Consider the following 23,237-nt stretch of genomic DNA (forward strand, 5'->3'; position numbering starts at 1 on the left):
AATAAGAAGAGAACCTCTTCCGGCTGTGTAACATGGCGGCGCCCATGTAAGTACCACATTTGAGGGCGGGACTGTACGGCCCTTCCGTCCAGACCCCACTTTTCCCGAGAACCCGACCGCGGGTTTCGGGTATGAGGTCGGCTGGCCTGGCGCGGCTGAATGGGCTCTTCGCGGTCTATAAGCCCCCGGGATTAAAATGGAAGCACCTGCGGGATAACATAGAGCTGCAACTTCTGAAGGGTGAGTGCCTGGAACCAGACCCACCACCCCAGGCCCATTCTGCTGGAAGTCGGTCTCCGTATCTGATTCGGCCTGCAAAATGACACCACGTGATCTGCGTTTGGGCAGAGCGCTTTCCTCAACCTTCTGTTTATGAATTTCATTACTTATTGCTTTCCTCTATTTTCAGATAGGGAAACTGACTCATTCTTGAATGCTGTCACAAGGTTGATAAGTAGTAGGATTTGAACCCTAGTCTGTTTTTTATCTTCTGCCATTCTGTTCTCTATACCGTGCGCTTCTCGTCTGTCTTCTACATCTTCATACTTCCTTGCCCACCTCTGCCCCAGATGTTGGAACAAAATTGAGAAGATATTTTTTACTTTATGTGTGTTTAGGTCTAAATGCTAAGAAACCTCCGGCCCCTGAACAGCGTGTTCGATTCTTATTGGGCCCCACAGAAGACAGTGAAGAGAAGGAGCTGACACTCACAGCCACCAGTGTGCCCACCCTCACCAGCCATCCACTGGGTAAGGCAGATACAAGAAGGATCCTGGGCCGGGCGGCTGTGGCTCAACCTATAATCCTAGCACTCTGGGAGGCCAAGGAGGATGGATTGCCTGAGCACAGGAATTAGAGACCAGCCTCAACTAAAGCAAGACCTCATCTCTACTAAAAATAGAAAAGCTAGCCAGTGGTTGTGGTGGGCACCTATAGTCCCAGCTACTAGGGAGGCTGAGACAAGAGGATCGCTTGAGCCCAAGAGTTTGAGGTTGGTATGAGCTATGATGCTGTGGCACTCAACCCCAGGGCAACTGAGTGAAACTCTGTCTCAAAAAAATAATCCTCCTGGGTGTTACTTCCCAGGAAATACCTGAGCAGAGTCAGTGTCCCAGTGTTCAAACTCTGTGGCAGGCCTTTGGAGCTCCAGAGTGGGGATGAAGTATTACAGCAGGGATTGGCAAACTTTCCTGGAAAGAGCCAGATGTTAAATATTTTATGCTTTGCAGGTCTTGTGTTTTCTGTTGCAACTGCTCAACTTTGCTATTGTAGCATAAAATAACTACAAACAATATTGAAAAGAATGGGTGGAGGATTGAGGGGTGCATAGTGGCTTAAGCCTGTAATCTTAACATTCTGGGAGGCAGAGGTAAGAGGATCTCTTGAGCTTGGGAGTTTCAGTCTAGCCTGAGCAAGAGCAAGACCCTGTCTCCACTAAAAATAGAAAAATTAGCTAGCATTGTAGCAGGCGCTTATAGTCCCAGCTACTAGGGAAACTAAGGCAAGTTTGAAAGAATGAGCCTAGTGGAGTTCCAATAAGACTTTATTTATGGGGTGGCGCCTGTGGCTCAGTGGGTAGAGCACCAGCCCCGTATACCAAGGGTGGCGGATTCAAACCTGGCCTTGGCCAAACTGCAACAAAAAAATAACCTGGCGTTGTGTGGGCGCCTATAGTCCCACCTACTGGGAGACTGAGGTAAGAGAATCGCCTAAGCCCAGGAATTGGAGGTTGCTGTGAGCTGTGTGACGCCACGGCATGCCATGAAGTGAAATTCTATCTCTACAAAAAAAAAAGACTTTATTAATGAACAGTGACATTTGAATTTCATATGATTTTCACATGTCATAAAGTATAGTTGGCCTTCCTTATCCGTGGGTTCTGTATCCATGGATTTGGCCAACTGTGAATTGAAATTTTTGTTGTTTAGAGACAGCGTCTTACTTTATCACCCTTGGTAGAGTGCTGTGGCATCACAGCTCACAGCAACCTCAAACTGTGCTTAGGCGATTCTCTTGCCTCAGCTTCCTAAGTAGCTGGGACTATAGGCACCCACCACAATGCCCAGCTTTTTTTTTTTTTTGCAGTTTTTGACCAGGGCCTGGCTTGAACCCCGTCACCTTGGGGGTATATGGGGCCGGTATATGGGGCCGGTGCCCTACTCCTTTGAGCCACAGGCACCGACCTAAATAGCAATTTCTTTTCTTTTCTTTTTTTTTGAGATGGAGTCTCAAGCTGTAGTGTGCTGTGGCGTCACAGCTTACAGCAACCTCAAACTCTTGGGCTTAAGCAATCCTCTTGCCTCAGCCTCCCAATTAACTAGGACTACAGGTGCCCGCCACAATGCCTGGCTATTTTTTAGTTATAGTTGTCCTTGTTGTTTGGTGGGCCCAGGCTGGATTCAAACCCACCAGCTCCAGTGTATGTGGCTGGCACCCTAGCCACTTGAGCTACAGGTACCAAGCAAATTATTATTACTATTATTTTTTTTGAGACAGAGTCTCACTTTGTCATCCTCATTAGAGTGTTGTGTCGTCACAGCTCACAGCAATCTCCAACTCTTGGGCTTAAGTGATTCTCTTGCCTCAGCTTCCCGAGTAGCTGGGACTACAGGAGCCACCATAATGCCCAGCTATTTTTTTTGTTCCATTGTGGCCGGGGTCAGGTTTGAACCTGCCACCCTCGGTATATGGGGCCAGTGCCCTACCTACTGAGCAATAGGCACTGCCCTGAAATATTCATTTTTTAAAAAATCTTTGGCTGTGTGGCTGGACTCCGTGGGAGGTCGAGGCTGGTGGATTGCCTGAGCTCAGGGGTTCGGGCCAGACCAAGCAAGAGTGAGACTGCATCTCTAAAAATAGCTGGGGGTTGTGGCAGGTGCCTGTAGTCCCAGCTACTCAGGAGGCTGAGGCAAGAGAATCCCTTGAGCCCAAGAATTTGAGGTTGGTTGGCGGCGCCTGTGGCTCAGTGGGTAGGGCGCCAGCCCCAGATAACGAGGGTGGCAGGTTCAAACCCGGCCCCAGCCAAACTGCAACAAAAAATAGCCAGGCGGGGCGGCTCCTATGGCTCAGTTGGTAGGGCGCCGGCCCCATATACCGAGGGTGGCGGGTTCAAACCCGGCCCCGGCCAAACTGCAACCAAAAAATAGCCGGGCATTGTGGCGGGCGCCTATAGTCCCAGCTGCTCGGGAGGCTGAGGCAAGAGAATCGCTTAAGCCCAGGAGTTGGAGGTTGTTGTGAGCTGTGTGAGGCCACGGCACTCTACTGAGGGCCATAAAGTGAGACTCTGTCTCTACAAAAAAAAAAATAGCCAGGCGTTGTGGCGGGCACCTGTAGTCCCAGCTACTTGGGAGGCTGAGGCAAGAGAATCTCCTAAGCCCAGGAGTTGGAGGTTTCTGTGAGCTATGATGTCACAGCACTCTACCAAGGGCAACAAAGTGAGACTGTCTCTAAAAAAAAATTAAAGAAAAAAAAAAGTTTGACATGATTGCAAGAGGGACTTCACCTAACAATTGCAATTAGTGTAACCTGGCTTATCGTACCCTCAATGAATCCCCAACAATTAAAAAAAAAAAAGTTATGATAAAAAAAAAAAGAAAAAAAATGTTTGAGTTTGCTGTGAGCTATGACACTATAATACTCTACCAAGGGTAACAAAGTGAGACTCTGTCTCAAAAAAAAAGAAAAAAATCTTCTACAGTGGAAGAAAGGATTAGTAAATTATAAGAAAAATCTGGGCTGGGCTCAATGGCTCACACCTAAAATCCTAGCACTCTGGGAGACCAAGACAGGTGGATTATCTGAGCTGATGGTTCAGAGACAGCCCAAGCAACGAGACCCTGTCTCTAAAAATAGCCGAGTGTTGTGGTGGGTGCCTATAGTCCCAACTATTTGGGAGGCTAAGGCAAGAGGAACACTTGCGCCCAAGAGTTGGAGGACACCAGAGCTATGACACCAGAGCACTCTACCGACGGCAACAAAGTGAGACTGCCTCAATAAAAAAAAAGAAAGAAAGAAGGAAAAGGGTGGTGCCCGTGGCTCAGTGGATAGGGCACTGGTCCCAAGTACTGAGGCTGGCAGGTTTGAATTTGGTCCCGACCAAACTGTAACAAAAAAAAAAAAATAGCGGGGTGGGGCGGCACCTGTGGCTCAGTGAGTAGGGCGCCGGCCCCATATGCCAAGGGTGGTCGGTTCAAACCCAGCCCTGGCCAAACTGCAACAAAAAAATAGCCAGGCGTTGTGGCGGGTGCCTGTAGTCCCAGCTGCTCGAGAGGCTGAGGCAAGAGAATCGCGTAAGCCCAAGAGTTAGAGGTTGCTGTGAGCCGTGTGACGCCACGGCACTCTACCCGAGGGCGGTACAGTGAGACTCTGTCTCTACAAAAAAAAAAAAAAAATAGTGGGGTGTTGTGGTGGGTGCCTATAGTCCCAGCTAGTCGGGAGTCTGAGGCAAGAGAATCACCTAAGCCCAGGAGTTGGAAGTTGCTGTGAACTGTGACACCACAGCACTCTACTGAGGGTGATAAAATGAGACCCTGTCTCTAAAAAAAGAAAAAGGAAGAAAATGGCGGTGCCTGTGGCTCAAAGGAGTAGGGTGCTGGCCTCATATACTGGAGGTAGTGGGTTCAAACCCAGCCCCCGCCAAAAACTGGAAAAAAAAAATCTGATAAGTTCCAAAAAGCAAAACTTGAATTTACCATGCACTATTCAGATTCATGCACTACATTGAATCTATGCAAATAAAGTGAGGTGTAGGTATATGTATTAGGTGTTATATATAATCTAGAGATGATTTAAAGTATTAATATATGGGATAGGCTAGGCACAATGGCTCAAGTTTGTAATCTCAGCGCTTTGGGAGACCAAGGTGGGAGGATTGCTCAAAGCCAGGAGTTCAAGGTTTCGACTTATGATCATGTCAACAGCACTCTAGCCTAGGCAACAGAGCAGGACTCTGTCTCTAAAAAAGGGTTTTAAAGGGCAGTGCCTGTGGCTCAGTGAGCAGGGCGCTGGCCCCATATACCAATGGTGGTGGGTTCAAACCCAACCCCAGCCAAACTGCAACAACAACAACAAAAAAAGCCGGGCGTTGTGGCAGGCGCCTGTAGTCCCAGCTACTAGGGAGGCTGAGGCAAGAGAATCGCCTAAACCCAGGAGTTGGAGGTTGCTGTGAGCTGTGATGTCATGGCACTCTCTACCAAGGGTGATAAAGTGAGACTCTGTCTCTAAAAAAAAAAAAAGGGTTTTAAAGATTCATGTATATGGGAGGATGGTTATAGGCAAATACTATACCATTTTATATAAGGCATTTGTGCATCTGTGGATATGGGTATCTGTGTGGGATCCTGGAACCAATCTCCCATAGATTCTGAGGGACAACTGTGTTATTCTCTTGATTTATTTTGAACCATTGAAAAGTGGGGAAAATAAAGCCAGGCATGGTGTCTCACGCTTATAATCTTAGTACTTTGGGAGGCTAAGGTGGAAGGATTGCTTGAGCTCTGGAATTTGAGACTAGTCTGAGCAAGAGTGAGACCCTCATCTCTACTAAAAAAAATATAGAAAACCTAGCCAGGCATTGTGGTGGGATTCTGTAGTCCAGCTACTTGGGAGGTTGAGACAATAGGATCACTTGAGTCCAAGAATTTGGATTGCTGTGAGCTATGGCACCACAGTACTCTACCCAGGGCAATGGAGTGAGAAACTCAAAAGAAAGAAAAATCGGTTCTGCTTCTGTAGCACGGTGGTTACGGTGCCAGTGCATGCACCAAGGGTTGTGGGTTCAAAACCAGCCCGGGCCAGCTAACAATGACTGCAACAAAAAAATAGCTGGGGGTTGCTGTGGGCATCTGTAGTCCCAGCTACTTGGGAGGCTGAGGCAAGAGAATCGCTTAAGCCCAAGAGTTTGGGGTTGCTGTGAGCTGTGACGCCATGGCACTCTACTCAGGGCGACATAGTGAGACTCTGTCTCAAAAAAGAGAAAGAAAGAAAGAAAAAGAAGGGGGGCAGTGCCTGTGGTTCAAATGCCCCCATATGCCGGAGGTGGTGGGTTCAAACCCAGCCCTGGCCAAAACTAAAAATGAAAAAGAAAAAGAAGGGGCAGCACCTGTGGTTTAATGTGTAGGGTACCGGCCCCATATACCAATGGTGGTGGGTTCGAACCTGGCCCAGCCAAAACTGCAACAAAAAATAGCCAGGTATTATGGCGGGTGCCTGTAGGCTAGCTACTCGGGAGGCTGAGGCAAGAGAATTATTTATTTGTTTATTTATTTATTTATTTATTAGGCAGAGTATTATTCTGTAGCCCTGGGTAGAATGCCATGGCATCATTGTAGATCACAGCAACTTCAAAGTCTTATGCTGAAGCAATTCTCTTGCTTTTTTAGTAGAGAGCAGGTCTCCGTCTTGCCCAAGCTGGTCTCAAACTCCTGAGCTCAGGCGATCCACTCATCTTGGCCTCCCAGAGTGCTAGAATTACAGGTGTGAGACATTGCACCGGCCTGGAAATAACATTCTCTTTTAGAGACAGAATCTCACTTTGTCACCCTCAGTAGAGTGCGATGAAATCACAGCTCACAGCAACCTCCAGCTTTTGGGCTTAGGTGATTCTCTTGCCTTAGCCTCCTGAGTAGCTGGGACTACAGGCACCCGCCACAACGCTTGGCTATTTTTTTGTTGCAGTTTGGCCAGGGCTGGGTTTGAACCCGCCACCCTTGGTATATGGGGCTGGCACCCTACTCACTGAGCCACAGGTGCTGCCCAACATTCTTAAATTATGTGTCATAAAAAGCAAAAAATAACCAGGTTTGCAGATTTGGCTTCTGGACTACAGTTTCTTTTTTTTTGGGGGGGGGGGGACAGAGTCTAATTTTGTCGCCTTCAGTAGAGTGCGTAGCGTCATAGCTCTCAGCAACCTCCAGCTCTTAAACTTAGGCAATTCTCTTGCCTCAGCCTCCCAAGTACCTGGGACTATAGGTGCCCGGCTATTTTTTGTTACAGTTTGGCCAGGGCTGGGCTTGAACCCGTACCCTCAGTATATGGGGCTGGCGCCCTACTCACTGAGCCGCAGGTGCCGCCCTGGACTGTAGTTTCCTACAGTCGTTTTACTATTCTGGGATTCCAGGTGGGAATTGAGACCCTTAGGTAGAAGTCCTAAGGAAGGGGTTTAGGGTTACTGGTAAAGAGTGACTTTTTAGTAAACAAAGTTGGCTAAGAACGAAACTGTTCTGGGTAATGTGTCCATCACCAGATGTGATTAAGATGTGTCAAGGAGGGCAGAGGCTTGATCAGAAACATTTTGTTTCTTTCTTTCTTTCTTTCTTTGTTTTTTTTTGAGACAGAGCCTCAAGCTGTTCCCCTGGGTAGATAGAATCACAGCTCACAGCAACTTCTGACTCCTGAGCTCAAGCGATTCTCCTGCCTCCACCTCCCAAGTAGCTGGGACTACAGGCGCCTGCCACAACGCCAGACTATTTTTGGGTTACAGCCGTCATTGTCAGGCGGGCTGAGCTGGATTTGAACCCGCCAGCTCAGGTGTATGTGGCTGGCGCCTTAGCCACTGGAGCCACAAGCACCGAGCCTTTTTGTTTGTTTTTGAGACAGAGTCTTCATATTTTTTGTCCTGGGTAGAGTGCTCTGGCATCATAGCTCACAGCAACCTCAAACTCTTGGGCACAAATGATTCTCTTGCCTCAGCCTCCCAAGTAGCTGGGACTACAGGCGTCCTAGACAACACCCAGCTATTTTTAGAGACAAGGTCTCTAGGTCATGCTGGTCTTGAACTCATGAGCACAGGCAATCCGCCCACTTCGGCCTCCCAAAGTGCTAGGATTACAGATGTGAGCCACCACGCCCAGCCCCTCAGATAATCCTCTTGGCTCAGCCTTTTGGGTAGCTAGAACTAAAGGCAGCTGCCACAACATGTGGCTAGTTTTTCTCTTTTTAGTAGAGATGGGGTCTCGCTTTGCTCAGGCTAGTCTCAAAGTTCTGAGCCAGGTAATCCATCTGCCTTTGGTCTCCCAGAGTGCTAGGATTATAGGTGTGAGCAGCTGACCTTGATCAGACCTTGTTTTTTGTTTGTTTGTTTTGAGACAGAGTCTCCAGCTGTTGCCCTAGGTAGAGTGCCATGACATCACAGCTCACAGCAACATCCAACTCTTGGGCTTAAGCAATCTTAGTTTTTCAATTTTTAGTAGAGATGGGTGTCTCACTTTTGCTTAGGCTGGTCTCAAACTTGTGAACTCAAGCATTCCACCAATCTCAGCTTCCCAGATTGCTAGGATTACAGATGTGAACCACTGCGCCCAGCCAATCAGACCTTTAAAAGTCCTTCAACTTGGGCGAGGCCTGTGGCTTAATGGGTAGGGCGCCAGCCCCATATACTGAGGGTGGCGGGTTCAAACCCAGCTCTGACCAAACACAACAAAAAATAGCTGGGCATTGTGGCGGGCACCTGTAGTCCCAGCTATTCGAGAGGCTGAGGCAAGAGACCGGCTTACGCCCAAGAATTGGAGGTTGCTGTGAGCTGTGACACCACTGCTCTCTACCAAGGGCGATAAAGTGAGACTCTGTCTCTAAAAATAAATAAATAAAAGTCCTTCAACTTGTGATATTTAGTGATTGGACCATATCCTTAACAATAACAAGTATAATGTATCAAGTATCGCCATCTGCTTTCTACTAGGCATTGTGTTTAGCTTTCTTCACGTATTTTCTCACTGACAATTTACCAGACTCCTGTGAGATAGGTCCTAGTCTCTTTTCATAAATGAAAGCTTGGCTATGTGTTGGCATTAAGTAACATAGCCCCGATTCAGTAGGCTGTTAACCACATTGTACCTTCCCCTAATTTCCTCTTGATCTATAGAAGTGTAAACTCTTCTGGCTGATTCCTGCATTTATTCTTTTAATAGTTATTTTCTGAGCAGCTAGTGAGTTCTGGGCTCTGTGTAGAACTGTGAACAGACAGACCCAGGTCCTACCTTAAAGAGCCTTCATTTTCTTTTTGTTTGTTTTTTCTTTTCTTTCTTTCTTTTTTTTTTTTCTTTGAGACAGAGCCTCAAGCTGTCACTCTGGGTAGAGTACGGTGACATCATAGCTCACGGCAACCTCCCAACTCCTAGGCTCAAGAGATTCTCCTGCTTCCGCCTCCCAAGTAGCTGGGACTACAGGCACCTGCCACAACACCCGGCTATTTTTTGGTTGCAGCCATAATTGTTGTTTGTTTGGCAGGCCCCGGGCTGGATTCGAACCCACCAGGTGTATGTGGCTGGCGCCTGAGCCACTTGAGCCACAGGCACTGAGCCTTTTTTTTCTTTTTTTTTCTAGAGACAGTGTCTCACTTTGTCACCCAGCTGGAGTGTAGTGGTGTAATCATAGCTCACTGCAACCTTGAACGACTAGGCTCAAGGTTGTGTCTGGCCAGGAACCTCTATTTTCTTACCAGGACTTTCCTTCAACAGAGTTGGCAGGGACTCCACAATCTTGTTCCCCAGTCTACACCTAGTCCTCTCAAAGCCTCTCACTGGGAAAATTATGATAATCAGAATAAGAGGCATCTTGGGTTGCCCTTTCTGTGGACCCCAGGGAACTGAGGAAATGCTTGAGAGTCCCCGATTCCGTAGTGGGGAAGCCTGAGCGTCAATCATCCTAGTTTGGGCTCCATGAGGCTCAATTTTAGGAATGAGGTGATCATATAATCCGAAGATTAAAGAAATGAACTTTGGTTTTTCCTCCAGTGCGTGGACCGGCGTTCACCAGTCTGAAGGTTGGTGTGGGACACCATCTGGATGCCCAGGCTTCTGGGGTGCTTGGTAGGTGATGTGGTAAGCCTGGAGATGCAGTGATAAGGGATTGGGAAGGATCGGGGAGCTACCAGGAGCACAGTTCTTGCCTGGAAGAAGAGCACAGTTCTCACTGGAAGTGAGTGGCAGGTTTTTGCTACTGGTTCTTGCCTCAAGCCTGCTCAGCTGGGGAGATGATTGGTGAGAGAGTAGCAATCATAGGGTGATAAATATCATAATCACTGGTAGCTCAGTGGGTAGGGCATCGGCCACATACACCAAGGCTGGTGGGTTTGAACCCAGCCCAGGCCAGCTAAAATCAACAATAACAGCTGCAACAAAAAAATAGCCAGGCATTGTGGCGGGTGCCTGTAGTCCCAGCTACTTTGGAGGCTGAGGCAAGAGAATTGCTTAAGCCCAAGAGTTTGAGGTTGCTGTGAGCTGTTGATGCCACGGCACTCTAGCCAGGGTGACATAGTGAGACTGTCTCAAAAGAAAAAAACCGTAATCATCTACCTTGATGGAGTGATTCATACATATGACATGTGGTTCAAGGCCCTCCATGATACTTTTTTGCCAGAACAACTTTACTAGGTAGATAACTTTATGGTTGATGAAAGTAAGGCTCTAGGCTCAGCGCCTGTGGCTCAAGCGGCTAAGGCGCCAGCCACATACTGAGCTGGTGGCTTCGAATCCAGCCTGGGCCCACCAAACAATGATGACTGCAACCAAAAAATAGCCGGGCATTGTGGTAGGCCCCTGTAGTCACAGCTACTTGGGAGGCGGAGGCAGGAGAATCGCTTGAGCCCAGGAGTTGGAGGATGCTGTGAGCTGTGATGCCACAGCACTCTACCCAGGGCAATAGCTTGAGGCTCTGTCTCAAAAAAAAGAACAAAAGAAAGTAGGGCTCAAGAAGCTTAGGCGACTTGTCCTGGGTCCCTTGGCTAATGAATGCCCTTGGCTCAAAGAAGGAAACCATCATCATGATACAGGGAAGCCAAGTGTATGACTCTGGCCCCATTGGCCAGGGTCTGGATGTTGCTGGAGTTGGATACACAAATCCCTAGTCATGAACCGTCTGTGTCCTTAGAGTCAGCACGTTATAATGGCAATAGTTATGTCAGCTATGACAGTCACAGACACCTTATCTTGCTTCCTAGGGTACGGGCAAGCAGACATGACCTCACTCCCCTCTCCTTATTCTCCTTCTCTAAGAGTGAATGCAGGGTCATCCTCTCCTTCAGCGAGAGAGAGAAACAGACCAGGAAGAAGGCAGGAAATGGCCACAGTGGGCCCCTCTTTTGTGTTGACTGCTTCCTGCCTGTGTGTTGTCTCCTTTTATTTATTTATTTTTATTAAAGGTATAGGCTTTAACTCTGTTGTCCAGGCTAGAGTGCACTGGTGTCATTATTGCTCACAGCAACCCCAAACTCCTAGGCTTAAGCAATCCTCCTGCCTCAACCTCCTGAATAGCTGGGACTATACGCCCATGCCACCACACCAGCCTAATTTTTTAATTTTCTGTAGAGACAGGGTTAGGGTTAGGGTTAGCTCAATATGTTGCCCACGTATGAGCTACTGTGCATGGCCAGCACAGTTGCCTCCTTCAATTTGCACAGTACCTGTGGGATCAGATACTATTTATACATACATTTTACTGATGTACTTGTGGCCAAAAGAAGTTAAAGGTTATGCTCATAGCCATTCCTGATTTGAGGACAGGTTATAGACTGGGTCAGTGATCTCTTTTTAGTATATTAGAATCTCCTTACTAGGGTGGTGCCTGTGGCTCAAGGAGTAGGGCACCGGCCCCATGTGCCAGAGGTGACGGGTTCAAACCTGACCCCAGCCAAAGACTGCAACGACAACAACAACAACAAAAAAAGAATCTCCTTACTAAGAATACCAAGCCCCCTTTCCACCTGAGTCAGATTCAGGTCTTTGGGTGATACTACCTACAAACTCACATTTTGACATGCCCAGAGGACCTTGATTGCTCCTATAGAAGATCTTGGCCTCTTGCTGGCTTTATAGCATCAGAGAAGGGAATATTCTAATGGCAGTGGTGGGGATGGAAGCTGGTGCCAGGTATGAGATGAGGCTGGCTGTCTTTCAGTGTTCGGCGTGGGACAGGGATGCAGTCTCCTCACCAGCATCTATGAAGCTCATCTCACCAAGGTATGGGGGCTGGGGACAGCCCGCCTATCCCTTGATTATTTCTTAGGGTGTCACCAACCTCTGAAACTTAGAGAATCCATAGAGAAGCACCCAGGCTGTCACAAGCATTTTTGTAGTCATGTGCTAGGGGAGGCTAGAGTAACAGTTAACTATTGGCATTATAATGTGCTGACGCTACTGGTTGAGCACTGTATATGGATTCCCTTATGGAAGCCTCACAACTCCCCTATAAAGTAGAATCTGTTATTAATTCTACTTTATATATAACAGACCTGAGACTCACAGAGGGGATACTGCTTGTCCAGGTCACACAGCCTGTATAGGGCATTAAGAGCTAGGATTTGAACCTAGATCTCTGAGACATCAGAGCCTGATCACAGCAGCTTTCCATTCTCTACCCAAGACTAAGAAGTGGATGTCATCATCTAGCCCTCAGGGTGCTTACCATCTAGGGTGGGGGCTATGGAATTTGATACCACAATGTATGTGAACAGGTGCCACATTTGGGGGCCCACATTTTTATTTTATTTATTTATTTATTTATTTATTTATTTATTTATTTTGAGACAGAGCCTCAAGCTGTCGCCCTGGGTAGTGCCATGGCATCACAGCTCACAGCAACCTCCAACTCCTGGGCTCAAGCGATTCTCTTGCCTCCGCCTCCAAGTAGCTGGGACTACAGGCACCCGCCACAACAGCCGGCAATTTTTTTTTTTTTTTTTTGGGTTGCAGCCGTCATTGTTGTTTGGCGTTGGCGGGTCTGGGCTGGATTCAAACTCGCCAGCTCAGGTTTATATGGCTGGCGCCTTATCCGCTTGAGCCACAGGCGCCGAGCCTATTTTTTATTTTTTAAGACAAAGTCTCACTGTGTCGCCCTGGGTAGAGTACCATGGTGTCACAGCAACTTCAAACTCTTTGGCTCAACTGATCCTCTTGCCTCAGCCTCCCAAGTAGCTGGAACTCTAGATACCTGCTACAACACATGACTGATTTTTCCATTTTTATTAGAGACAGAGTCTCATTCTTGCTCAGGCTGGTCTCAAACTCCTGAGCTCAAAGGATCCTCCCACCTCAGCCTGCCAGAGTGCTAAGATTACAGATTTGAGCCACTGTGTGTGGCCTAGAATTTGTGTTCTTAACCACTAAAAATGTGGGCCCCAGTGGGCGTGGTGACTCACCTCTGTAATCCTAGTACTTTGGGAGGCTTAGGTAGGTGGATTGCTTGACTTCAGGAGTTAGAGACCAGCTTGAGCAAGAAATAGACCCCATCTCTACTAAAAATAGAAAAATTGGCCGGGTATGGTGGCTTACGCCTGTAATCCTAGCACTCTGGGAGGCTAAGGTGAGTGGATTGCTTAAGCTCATGAGTTGTAGAACAGTCTGAGCTAGAGTGAGGCGCCATCTCTAAAAATAGCCAGGCGTTTTGGCAGGCACCGGTAGTCCCAGCTACTTGAGAGGCTGAGGCAAGAGAATTGCTTGAGCCCAGGAGTCTGAGGTTGCTGTGAGCTGTGATGGTACAGCACTCTACTGAGGGCAACAAAGTGAGACTCTGTCTTTTTTTTTTTTTTTAGAGACAGAGTCTCACTGTACCGCCCTCGGTAGAGTGCCGTGGTGTCACACGGCTCACAGCAACCTCTAACTCTTGGGCTTACGTAATTCTCTTGCCTCAGCCTCCCGGGCAGCTGGGACTACAGGCTCCCGCCACAATGCCCGGCTATTTTTTTGTTGCAGTTTGGCCGAGGCTGGGTTTGAACCCACCACCTTTGGCACATGGGGCCGGCGCCCCACTCACTCACTGAGCCACAGGCGCCGCCCAGTGAGACTCTGTCTTAAAAAAATAAAATAAAATAAAAATTAGCAGAGTGTGGTGGTTGATACCTATTAGTCCTAGCTACTTGGGAGGCTGAGGCAGGAGGATTGTTTGAGCCTAGGAGTTTGAAGATGTAGTGAGGTATGATAATGCCACAGCACTCTAGCTGGGGCAATAGAGTAAGACTCTGTATGAAAAATTTAAAGAAAGATTAGGCTCAGCTCCCATAGCTCAGTAAGTAGGGTGCCAGCCACATACACTGAAGCTGGCGGGTTTGAGCCCGGCCTAGGCCTGCTAAACAACAATGACAACTACAACTAAAAAATAGCCGGGCATTGTGGTAGGTGCCTATAGTCCTAGCTACTCGGGAGGCTGAGGCAAAAGAATTGCTTAAGCCCAAGAGTTTGAGGTTGCTGTGAGCTGTGATGCTACAGCACTCTACTGAGGGTGCCATAGTGAGACTCTGTCTCAAAAAAAAAAAAACAAACCCCAAAACGGGCAGCTCCTGTGGCTCAGTGAGTAGGGCCCCGACCCCCTATACCGAGAGTGATGGGTTTGAACTCAACCCTGGTGGAACTGCAACAAAAAATAGCCGGGTATTGTGGTGGGTGTCTGTAGTCCCAGCTACTTGGGAGGCTGAGACAAGAGAATTGCCTAAACCCAGGAGCTATAGGTTGCCGTGAGCTGTGACGTCATAGCACTCTACCAAGGGCAACAAAGTGAGACTCTGTCTCTTAAAAAAAAATTTTTTTTTTAGATAAAGATTAATTTAAGGGCAGCGCCTGTGGCTCAGTCGGTAAGGCGCCGGCCCCATATACCGAGGGTGGCAGGTTCAAACCCGGCCCCGGCCAAACTGCAGCCAAAAAATAGCCAGGCGTTGTGGAGGGCGCCTGTAGTCCCAGCTACTCTGGAGGCTGAGGCAAGAGAATCTCTTAAACCCAGGAGTTGGAGGTTGCTGTGAGCTGTGTGAGGCCACGGCACTCTACCGAGGGCCATAAAGTAAGACTCTGTCTCTCAAAAAAAAAAAAAAAAAAAGATTAATTTAAAAAGGAGCACAAGGCTCGGCACCTGTGGTTCAAGCAGATAAGGCGCCAGCCACATGCACCTGAGCTGGTGGGTTCAAATACAGCCCAGGTCCACCAAAGAACAATGACGGCTGCAACCAAAAAATAGCCAGGCGTTGTGGCAGGCGCCTGTAGTCCCAGCTACTGGGGAGGCAGAGGCAGGAGAATCGCTTGAGCCCTGGAGTTGAGGTTGCTGTGAGCTGTGATGCCACGGCAGTCTACCCAGAGGGACAGCTTGAGTCTCTGTCTCAAAAATAAATAAATAAATAAATAAATAGGAGCACAAATTTTGAAACCAAATGGCTTAAGTTTATTTTTTTTATTTTTTTATTTTTTTGTTATAGCACAACTTATATATTTCAAATGGACAAAAAATTAGTATCATTTACAGTATCTTAAGATAAATTGCCTTTGAATGGGAGCTTCCTTTCCAATACTTCGAGGTCTACAAGACGTATCTAGAAAATTTACTACTGTGGAAAATGAAGACTGCTTAAATCGAATAGGGGGAAGGAGGAGGGCCTGTGGTTTTCCTTTTGATTAATTGCTGTAACACTGTCCTTCAGGTGTTTGAGGGAGTTTCATATTTTCTTTAGACATCATTAGGTGCCGAAGCTCTTGCAGGACAACTTTGATGCTATATGAATTCTGCCATTTTGCTAGCACTGATATGGCTCTTGGGTCCACCACTCCATTAGAACTATTAACTCCATTCATATTAATTTTTGTTACAAATCTTACAAAGGGTGGTGCTTCTGGGTATTTAGGTCCACATTCTCTTTTAAGGCTGTATATTCGGTTTTCATAAATTGTCCGAGCCCATGGTGGCTACCATCTTGCATCGCTGTCGCTCCGGCTTAAGTTTAAAACTCAGCTTCTATCACTCTGCCAGATGTTTGTCCCTTGGGTGGATTTCTTGATTTCTTAATATTGATGTGCCTCAGTTTCCTCGTCTCTATAGTGGAAATGATAGTCTTTCCCCTATAGGAAGACTATACTTGGAACATTAAATTAATGACTGCATATAAAGTGCTTAACACAGTCCTTAGCACATAATAAATGCCCAATAAATGTCACTGTTGTCACCATGTCTGTGATATCATCATCAGTTGCATAGATGTGGAGGAGTTTGGAGTTCTTGGGAGCACAGCAGAGGACAGCCTTGATCCGGGCCTAGTAAGTGTAGTCACATCGGAGGGGCTTACAGAAGCCCACGGGGCATGCCTGGAGGCCTCAGTGGCAAATTGGCAGGTCAGGCTACAGTGGAGAGATGTGAGGTACATAGTGTTTGCAGGGCAGCCATTTGTGCCTCTGCAGGTCACCAGTGCTCTGGTTGTGGGAACCCAGCCAGTGATCTTGAGGGAGGTCCACTGACTGGGAACCAGGTACAGGGTCTCACCGAATCTACAATAGCACTATGAGATTGGCCCTCTCACCAACCTCAGGTCACAGAAGAGAGCTCGGGTATAAAGAGAGCTGCTGAAGGCCACACAGCGGAGCCCATGCCCTTCCCTAGGGGGCAGTGGAAGAACTGGGCAGGGGCTGGGTACCTGAGCTCTGAGGGAACTCCTCAGTCTCGCACCTCTGGGGTATGAGCTGCTGAGGCTTAGCGTGGGGACAATGACCAGATCTTTCCCTCCCTGTCATTGAAGGATTATACAGTACGCGGCCTCCTGGGCAAAGCCACAGATGACTTTTGTGAGGATGGGCGGCTGGTGGAGAAGACCACATATGGTGAGACACCAGGGAAGCTGCCACTGCCTCCCTCCAGGTTTGGGTTGGCTTGACTCCTGTCCCTTACCTGCGTCACACTGATCCCTTATGAGTTACTCTTGACACACCAAGCTCCAGCTGGGACTTTGGACATGTCATCTGTCTTCTAAGAATAGCCCGTGCTCACCTCTTCACCTGGCTCAAGTCTCACCTCCAATATTCTAGTTTCTTTTCAGATAGTATAAATTTTTCAGCTTTTCAAAAGTCACCACCCTAGAGAAACCTTCTCCACATCCACACTTGGTCTGGATAGCCTCTCAGGATAGTGACTAAGGATTTGTCTTTTTTCTTTTTTTTTTTTGAGACAGAGTTTCACTTTATAGCTCTTGGTAGAGTGCTATGGCATCAGCTCACAGCAACCTCCAACTCCTGGGCTTAGGCGATTCTCTTGCCTCAGCCTCCCAAGTAGCTGGGACTACAGGCACCCGCCACAATGTCTGGCTATTTTTTTTCTTTTTTTGTAGAGACAGAGTCTCACTGTACTGCCCTCGGGTAGAGTGCCATGACGTCACACGGCTCACAGCAACCTCTAACTCTTGGGCTTACGCGATTCTCTTGCCTCAGCCTCCTGAGCAGCTGGGACTACAGGCGCCCGCCACAACACCCAGCTATTTTTTTTTTGTTGCAGTTTGTCCGGGGCCGGGTTTGAACCCATCACCCTTGGTACATGGGGCCGGCGCCCTACTCACTGAACCACAGGCACTGCCCATCCAGTTATTTTTAGATACAGGGGGGTCTCACTCTTGCTCAGGCTGGTCTTGAACTCCTGAGCTCAGGCAATTCACCCGTCTCAGCCTCCCAGAGTGCCAAGATTACAGGCATGACTCACTGCGCCCAGCCCACATGTATCTTTCTGAGAAGAAGGTGCAAAGCTTTCATCAGATTCTCAAAGTACTCCCAGCCACCCCTGCCATGGGAATCCCTCCAAAACATCCCTCTCCAGGTTGCAAACATGGGACTGGTGTGGAGGACAAGGTGGCCCAGTCTCACCTGTGCACCACCTCCTATCTTTTCCAGACCATGTGACCAGAGAGAAGCTGGACCGCATCCTGGCTGTGATCCAAGGCTCCCATCAGAAGGCCCTGGTGGTGTATGTGGGGCCCTCGGGAGAGCGAGGAGAAGCACCTGGGGCGCTCATAGTTCTGCCCACCCTCGGGCACATTCCATGGATCTTGTTTTTAGGACCTGGAACCACATGGGAAGCACCTCGGCACGCAGAGTTGTTTCTGTGTGCCAGGTCTTAGGTGGCACCTGTTGGGAGGCCTAGAGGAGCAGGAGATGGCAACTATCCTTGGGAGGACCTGTTATGACAGGGAGGAAACCAAGGATTCACATCACTGCAGCGTAGAGCCCAAGAACAAGAGTAGCCATGTCCTGAGAGCTTGGGCCCTGGAGCCAGCCTGGTTGGGATTCCTCACTGTGCCCAACGCCAACAGTGTGGTCTTGGGTTGCCCACCTACATGAGCCTTACTTGCCTTTTCTGTGTACTTGGAACAGAAAGAGCCCTCGTCTTAGGCACACTGTACCTGAGCACAGTGATTTCTATGTGTAGGGTGACACCAGCAGAACAACTACCTGAAGGGATCAGAGAAAATGCCCTAAGCAACATCATTTCAGGGACAAGTGTGAAATTGACACGTGGCTGTGTTCAGGGAGGAATGCGGTGGGAATGTCCTGTGCTAGGGCTCAGAGTTGTAAGACAACTTTGTATGCTCAGAAACCAGGATGGAGCCCAGCTCAGGGGCATGAGGGGAAGGGAAGAGTGACGGGCAGTGAGACAAAGTTGGCAAGGGTAGTGGGGAGCCATTTTCAGGTCTGAAATAGCAAGTGTACTGCAGTCCTGTTCCTGGGGGCCATGTGGAGAAGAGATTGGCGGGAACCCAATTGGATGCAAAGACAGTGCCTCAGCAGCCAACACGAAGGGCCCTCCCTGCACATCTGGGTTATGAGCTGTGAAGCCAAGAGTGAGGGATGGACAGCACAATGGAGTGGCAGGGAAGGAAGAGCCTAGCGGACATCTAGGCAACTGACTCCATGGTGGGGGAGAATCCTGAGTTACTTTGTATTGGGCTGAGAGTGAGGAGCCTGCGAGCTGTCCAAGCTGAGATGCCAGAGCCCAGGTTTTAAGTGGGTCAGTATATGTGAAGTCGGCGGGGGGGGGGCATGCAGAGACTACATTTAGCAATTGCAGGGGACACAGAAAGAAGCTGCTGCCAGGGTGGCTGGAGGGGCAGGGGTGGCAGAGCACACAGAAGGCTAATGAGCTTCCGGAAAGGGCCGTTCTTGAGTGGGGCAAGGTTAGCATCAGGTGGTCAGTCCAGCCCTGGGAAGACTGTAGCCCCTACTGATCCTCAGGTACTCCAACCTGGACCTGAAGACCCAGGAAGCCTATGAGATGGCCGTGAGAGGCTTGATCCGGCCCATGAACAAGTCCCCCATGCTGATAACTGGCATCCGATGCCTTCACTTTGCACCTCCAGAATTCCTCCTAGGTAGGTTGCCGCAGGAAGCTGGAGCACTGAGTTGGAGCCCCTGGGTTTGGGAGTCACTGTAGAATGCTTTGCAGAGGCTGCTGTCCTCTGACTTGGCCGAGACAGGCACACCAGCCCTGATCTGTGCTGTCCAGGGCATCGGGCGCTGACTTCCTTCCTAGCCCTGACCTGGACTTTGTTGATCATAGTACACGGAACCAAAGCTCTCCTATCTATCCTGCTGTCACCCTTTGAAACCAGACCTTAAAAAGCAAAGGTTATATTTAGCAGCTGTTTTCCAGAGCTGCCAGAGGTTCAAGTTGTCATGGTCCTATCAGACACAACTCTTAACTCCCCAGTGCCCCCAAGCTCAGCACCACGTTTATATTTTTTCCTTTTGTGTGCTCCCCACTCCCTTCCTCTCTGTTGATCATATTAATTCGTACTGCTCTGCTTGGGCACTGACCAAGCCTCTGCCAACCCTAGGCACCTTCTATGAATAATCTCTTTCACTTGTCATAGCCCTCATTTTACAGGTGAGGAAACAAAGTCTCAGAGCAGAGCTTCTCAAACCGCCCTGCCCACAGATCACCTGGAGATCTTAAAAGGGAGATTCTGACTTAGCAGGTCTGGGCAGGGCCAGAGTGCTACCCCAAACTGTACTCTCAATAGGAAAGCCTAGAGAGCTAAGGTGTCTTGCTCAGGTGGTTAACATTACTAGGAGGAATCCACAGGGAATGGATTTAGATCAGCCAGCCCCCAGAGACTGCTCCTGATCACCATGTCCGTTGTTCTGTCCCTGACAGAGGTCCAGTGCATGCATGAAACACAGAAACTGCTGAGGAAGCTGGTGCATGAAATTGGCCTGGAACTAAAGACCACTGCTGTTTGTTCCCAAGTGCGACGCACACGAGATGGTGTCTTCACATTGGATGATGCCCTCCCGAGGACCCAGTGGGACCTAGACCATATCCTGGATGCCATCCAGGCTGCTGCTCCCCGGGTAGCTACAGAGCTGGAGAAGACCCTGAGGCTAGGGCTGGGCACCACGCAGCTCCCCAGTCCAGGGTGGCCCTGGCACTCAGAGGGCCCAAGCTCTGCCTTTGGGCTAGAGAGTGATGCTATCATTGAAAGGCCAGGCAGCTAGCTGGTGGGAGACTGAGTGGGTAAATAGAAGAACTGCTTGTGAGCTGGACCCGATGTCCATAAAGTGAGAGTAGGGGATGCTTTTCTGCATGTGACACAAAACTCAGTAGTTGTAATAGGAAAAATTACTGGACTTGACCCAAATGGAAAGAAAAAACTATATGGAGGAAAAGATGACAAACAAATGATAGACTGATAACAGTATTGTAGTATCTTTAACTGAGGACAAATAGCCATAATAAACAGAGCTCTTAGAAAATAATAAGAAGGGTGAGAAAATTAGGCAAATAGGGGCAGCGCCTGTGGCTCAAAGGAGTAGGGCGCCGGCCCCATATACCAGAGGTGGCGGTTTCAAACCCAGCCCCGGCCGAAAAAAAAAAAAGAAAATTAGTCAAGTAGCCTGGACACAGTGGCTCACCATGCATGGTAATCCCAGCACTTGAGAGGCCAAGGTGGGTGGAACACCTGAACTCATAGGTTTGAGACCAGCCTGAGCCAGACTGAGACCCGATCTCTAAAAATAGCCAGGTGTGGGCAGCACCTGTAGCTCAGTCCGTAAGGCGCCGGCCCCTTATACCGAGGGTGGCAGGTTCAAACCCAGTCCTGGCCAAACTGCAACAAAAAAAATAGCCGGGCGTTGTGGCGGGCACCTGTAGTCCCAGCTACTCAGGAGGCTGAGGCAAGAGAATCGCCTAAGCTCAAGAGTTGGGGGTTGCTGTGAGCTGTGTGACACCACAGCATTCAACTGAGGGCCATAGTGACACCCTGTCTAAAAAAAATAAATAAAATTTAAAAAATTGCCAGGTGTATCCTGTAGTCCCAGCTACTCGGGAGGCTGAAGCAAAAGAATCGCTTGAGCCCAAGAGTTTGAGGTTGTTGTGAGCTGTGATGCCACACACTCTACCAAGGGCAACAAAAAGAGACTATCTCCAAAAAAAGGAAAGAAAATTGGCTGGGCGCCCCTGGCTCAGTGGTTAGGGCACTGGCCACATGCTCGGGGCTATTAAACGAATGAACAAACATAAATAGCTAGGTGTTGTGGCTGACGCCTATGGTCCCAACTACTTGGGAGGCTGAGGCAAGAGAATTGCTTGAGCCCAAGAGTTTGAGGTTAAGAGAAAAAGAAAGAAAATTAGGCAAATAATATGAACGCTGTATTAAAAGAAATCTAGGCTAGGAGTGATGGCTCACACCCATAATGCTAGCACTCCAAGGCCGGGGTGGGAAGATCCTTTGAGCCCAGGAGATCGAGACCAGCCTGAGCAAGAGAGAGATCCTGTCTCTATTAAAATTGGGAAAATTAGATGGGTATTGTGGTGGGCACCTTTAGACACAGCTACTCTGGAGGTTAAGGCAAGAGGATCCCTTGAAACCAGGAGTTTGAGGTTGCTGGGAGCTAGGCTGACACCACACCATTCTAGCCTGGGCAACACAGTGAGACTATTGTCTCAAAAAAATAAACAGGCTGGGCGTCCATAGCACAGTGATTATGGCCCCAGCCACATGCACTGAGGCTGGCAGGTTCAAGCCCGACCCGGCTAGCTAAACAACAATGATAACTGCAACAACAAAAAAATTACCAAGCGTTGGGCAGCGCCTGTGGCTCAGTGAGTAGGGCACCAGCCCCATCTACCAAGGGTGGCGGGTTCAAACCTGACCCCCGCCAAACTGCAACAATCAAAAAAAAAAGAAAAATAGCCAGGTGTTGTGGTGGGTGCCTGTAGTCCCAGCTACTCAGGAGGCTGAGGCAAGAGAATCACCTAAGCCCAGGAGTTGGAGGTTGCTGTGAGCAGTGTGACGCCACAGCACTCTACTGAGGGTGATAAAATGAGACTCCGTCTCTACCAAAAAAAAAATAGCCAGTGTTGTGGCAGGTGCCTGTAGTTCCAGCTACTTGGGAGGCTGAGGCAAGAGAATGGCTTACGCCCAAGAGTTCAGCACTCTACCAAGGGTGGACATAGTGAGACTATGTTTCAAAAAAGACAAAAACCAAGGGTGACATAGTGAGACTATGTTTCAAAAAAGACAAAAACCAAGGGTGACATAGTGAGACTATGTTTCAAAAAAGACAAAGTAAGTTTTACTTTGTCACCCTCACTGGGGTTCTGTGCCGTCATAGCTCACAGCAACATCAAACTCAAGTGATCCCCTTGCCTTAGCCTCCCAATTAGCTGGGACTATAGGCACTTGACACAATGCCCAGCTATTTTTTGGGGGGGAGCCTCAAGCTGTCGCCCTGGGTAGAGTGCTGTAGCATCACAGCTCACAGCAACCTCCAGCTCCTGGGCCCAAGTGAATCTCTTGCCTTAGCCTCCCAATTAGCTGGGACTACAGATGCCTGCCACAACGCCTGGCCATTTTTTTTTTTTTTGGTTGTAGTTGTCATTGCTGTTTGGCAGGCTTGGGCTAGATTGGAACCTACCATCTCTGGTGTATGTGGCTGGTGCCTTAGCAACTTGAGCTACAGGCGCTGAGCCACGCCCAGCTATTTTTAGAGATGAGGTCTCACTCTGGTTCAGAAGTCAGCTAGGGGTTGGGTTTCCCTCCTTGTGTTCAGGAATAACATTGATGCTATTTGAGAGGCCGATTAAAAAGAGAGTAGCCAAAAAAAGAGAGAGTAGCCAACTGCCATGGGTGGTGGGCATGGTGTAATTGTTTGCCAGGGGGTATCTTAAGAAAGTACCACATGGCTTGGTGCCTGAAGCTCAAGCGGCCACAGACACCACAGCTGGCTGGTTCAAATCCAGCCCGGGCCTACTAAACAACAATGACAACTACAACCAAAAATTAGCCAAGCATTGTGGTGGGCACCTGTAATCCCAGCTACTTGGGAGGCTGAGGCAAGAGAATCACTTAAGCCCAGGAGTTTAGAGGTTGCTGTGAGCTGTGATGACACAGCTCTCTACCCAGCACGACAGCTTGAGGCTCTGTCTCAAAAAAAAAAAGAAAGAAGGAAAGTACCACAACTGGTTGGCTAAACAATAGAAATTGATTCTTGGGGGCTGCGCCTGTGGCTCAG

At 48.6% G+C, this 23,237-nt stretch overlaps 2 protein-coding genes across 2 annotated transcripts; one reads left to right on the top strand and one right to left on the bottom strand.

Annotated features, from left to right (window-relative positions):
- The first annotated feature begins 23 nt into the window (after nt 1-23).
- On the top strand, nt 24-23,170 carry TRUB2 (TruB pseudouridine synthase family member 2). Its single transcript, XM_053561498.1, has 8 exons — nt 24-240; nt 618-749; nt 9,732-9,806; nt 11,893-11,954; nt 16,481-16,562; nt 17,619-17,691; nt 18,957-19,093; nt 19,879-23,170. Exons 1-8 carry the CDS (start codon nt 132-134, stop codon nt 20,217-20,219), a joined length of 1,011 nt encoding a protein of 336 aa, XP_053417473.1. The 5' UTR covers nt 24-131; the 3' UTR covers nt 20,220-23,170.
- On the bottom strand, nt 15,363-16,111 carry LOC128567670 (ubiquitin-conjugating enzyme E2 variant 1-like). The gene is made up of 2 exons (XM_053565089.1): nt 16,034-16,111; nt 15,363-15,656 (listed from the first exon to the last, which is right to left on the bottom strand). Exons 1-2 carry the CDS (start codon nt 16,109-16,111, stop codon nt 15,369-15,371), a joined length of 366 nt encoding a protein of 121 aa, XP_053421064.1. The 3' UTR covers nt 15,363-15,368.
- Nucleotides 23,171-23,237: the final 67 nt, after the last annotated feature.

This window comes from Nycticebus coucang, chromosome 2, assembly GCF_027406575.1.
Source record: "Nycticebus coucang isolate mNycCou1 chromosome 2, mNycCou1.pri, whole genome shotgun sequence".
NCBI lineage: Eukaryota > Metazoa > Chordata > Mammalia > Primates > Lorisidae > Nycticebus > Nycticebus coucang.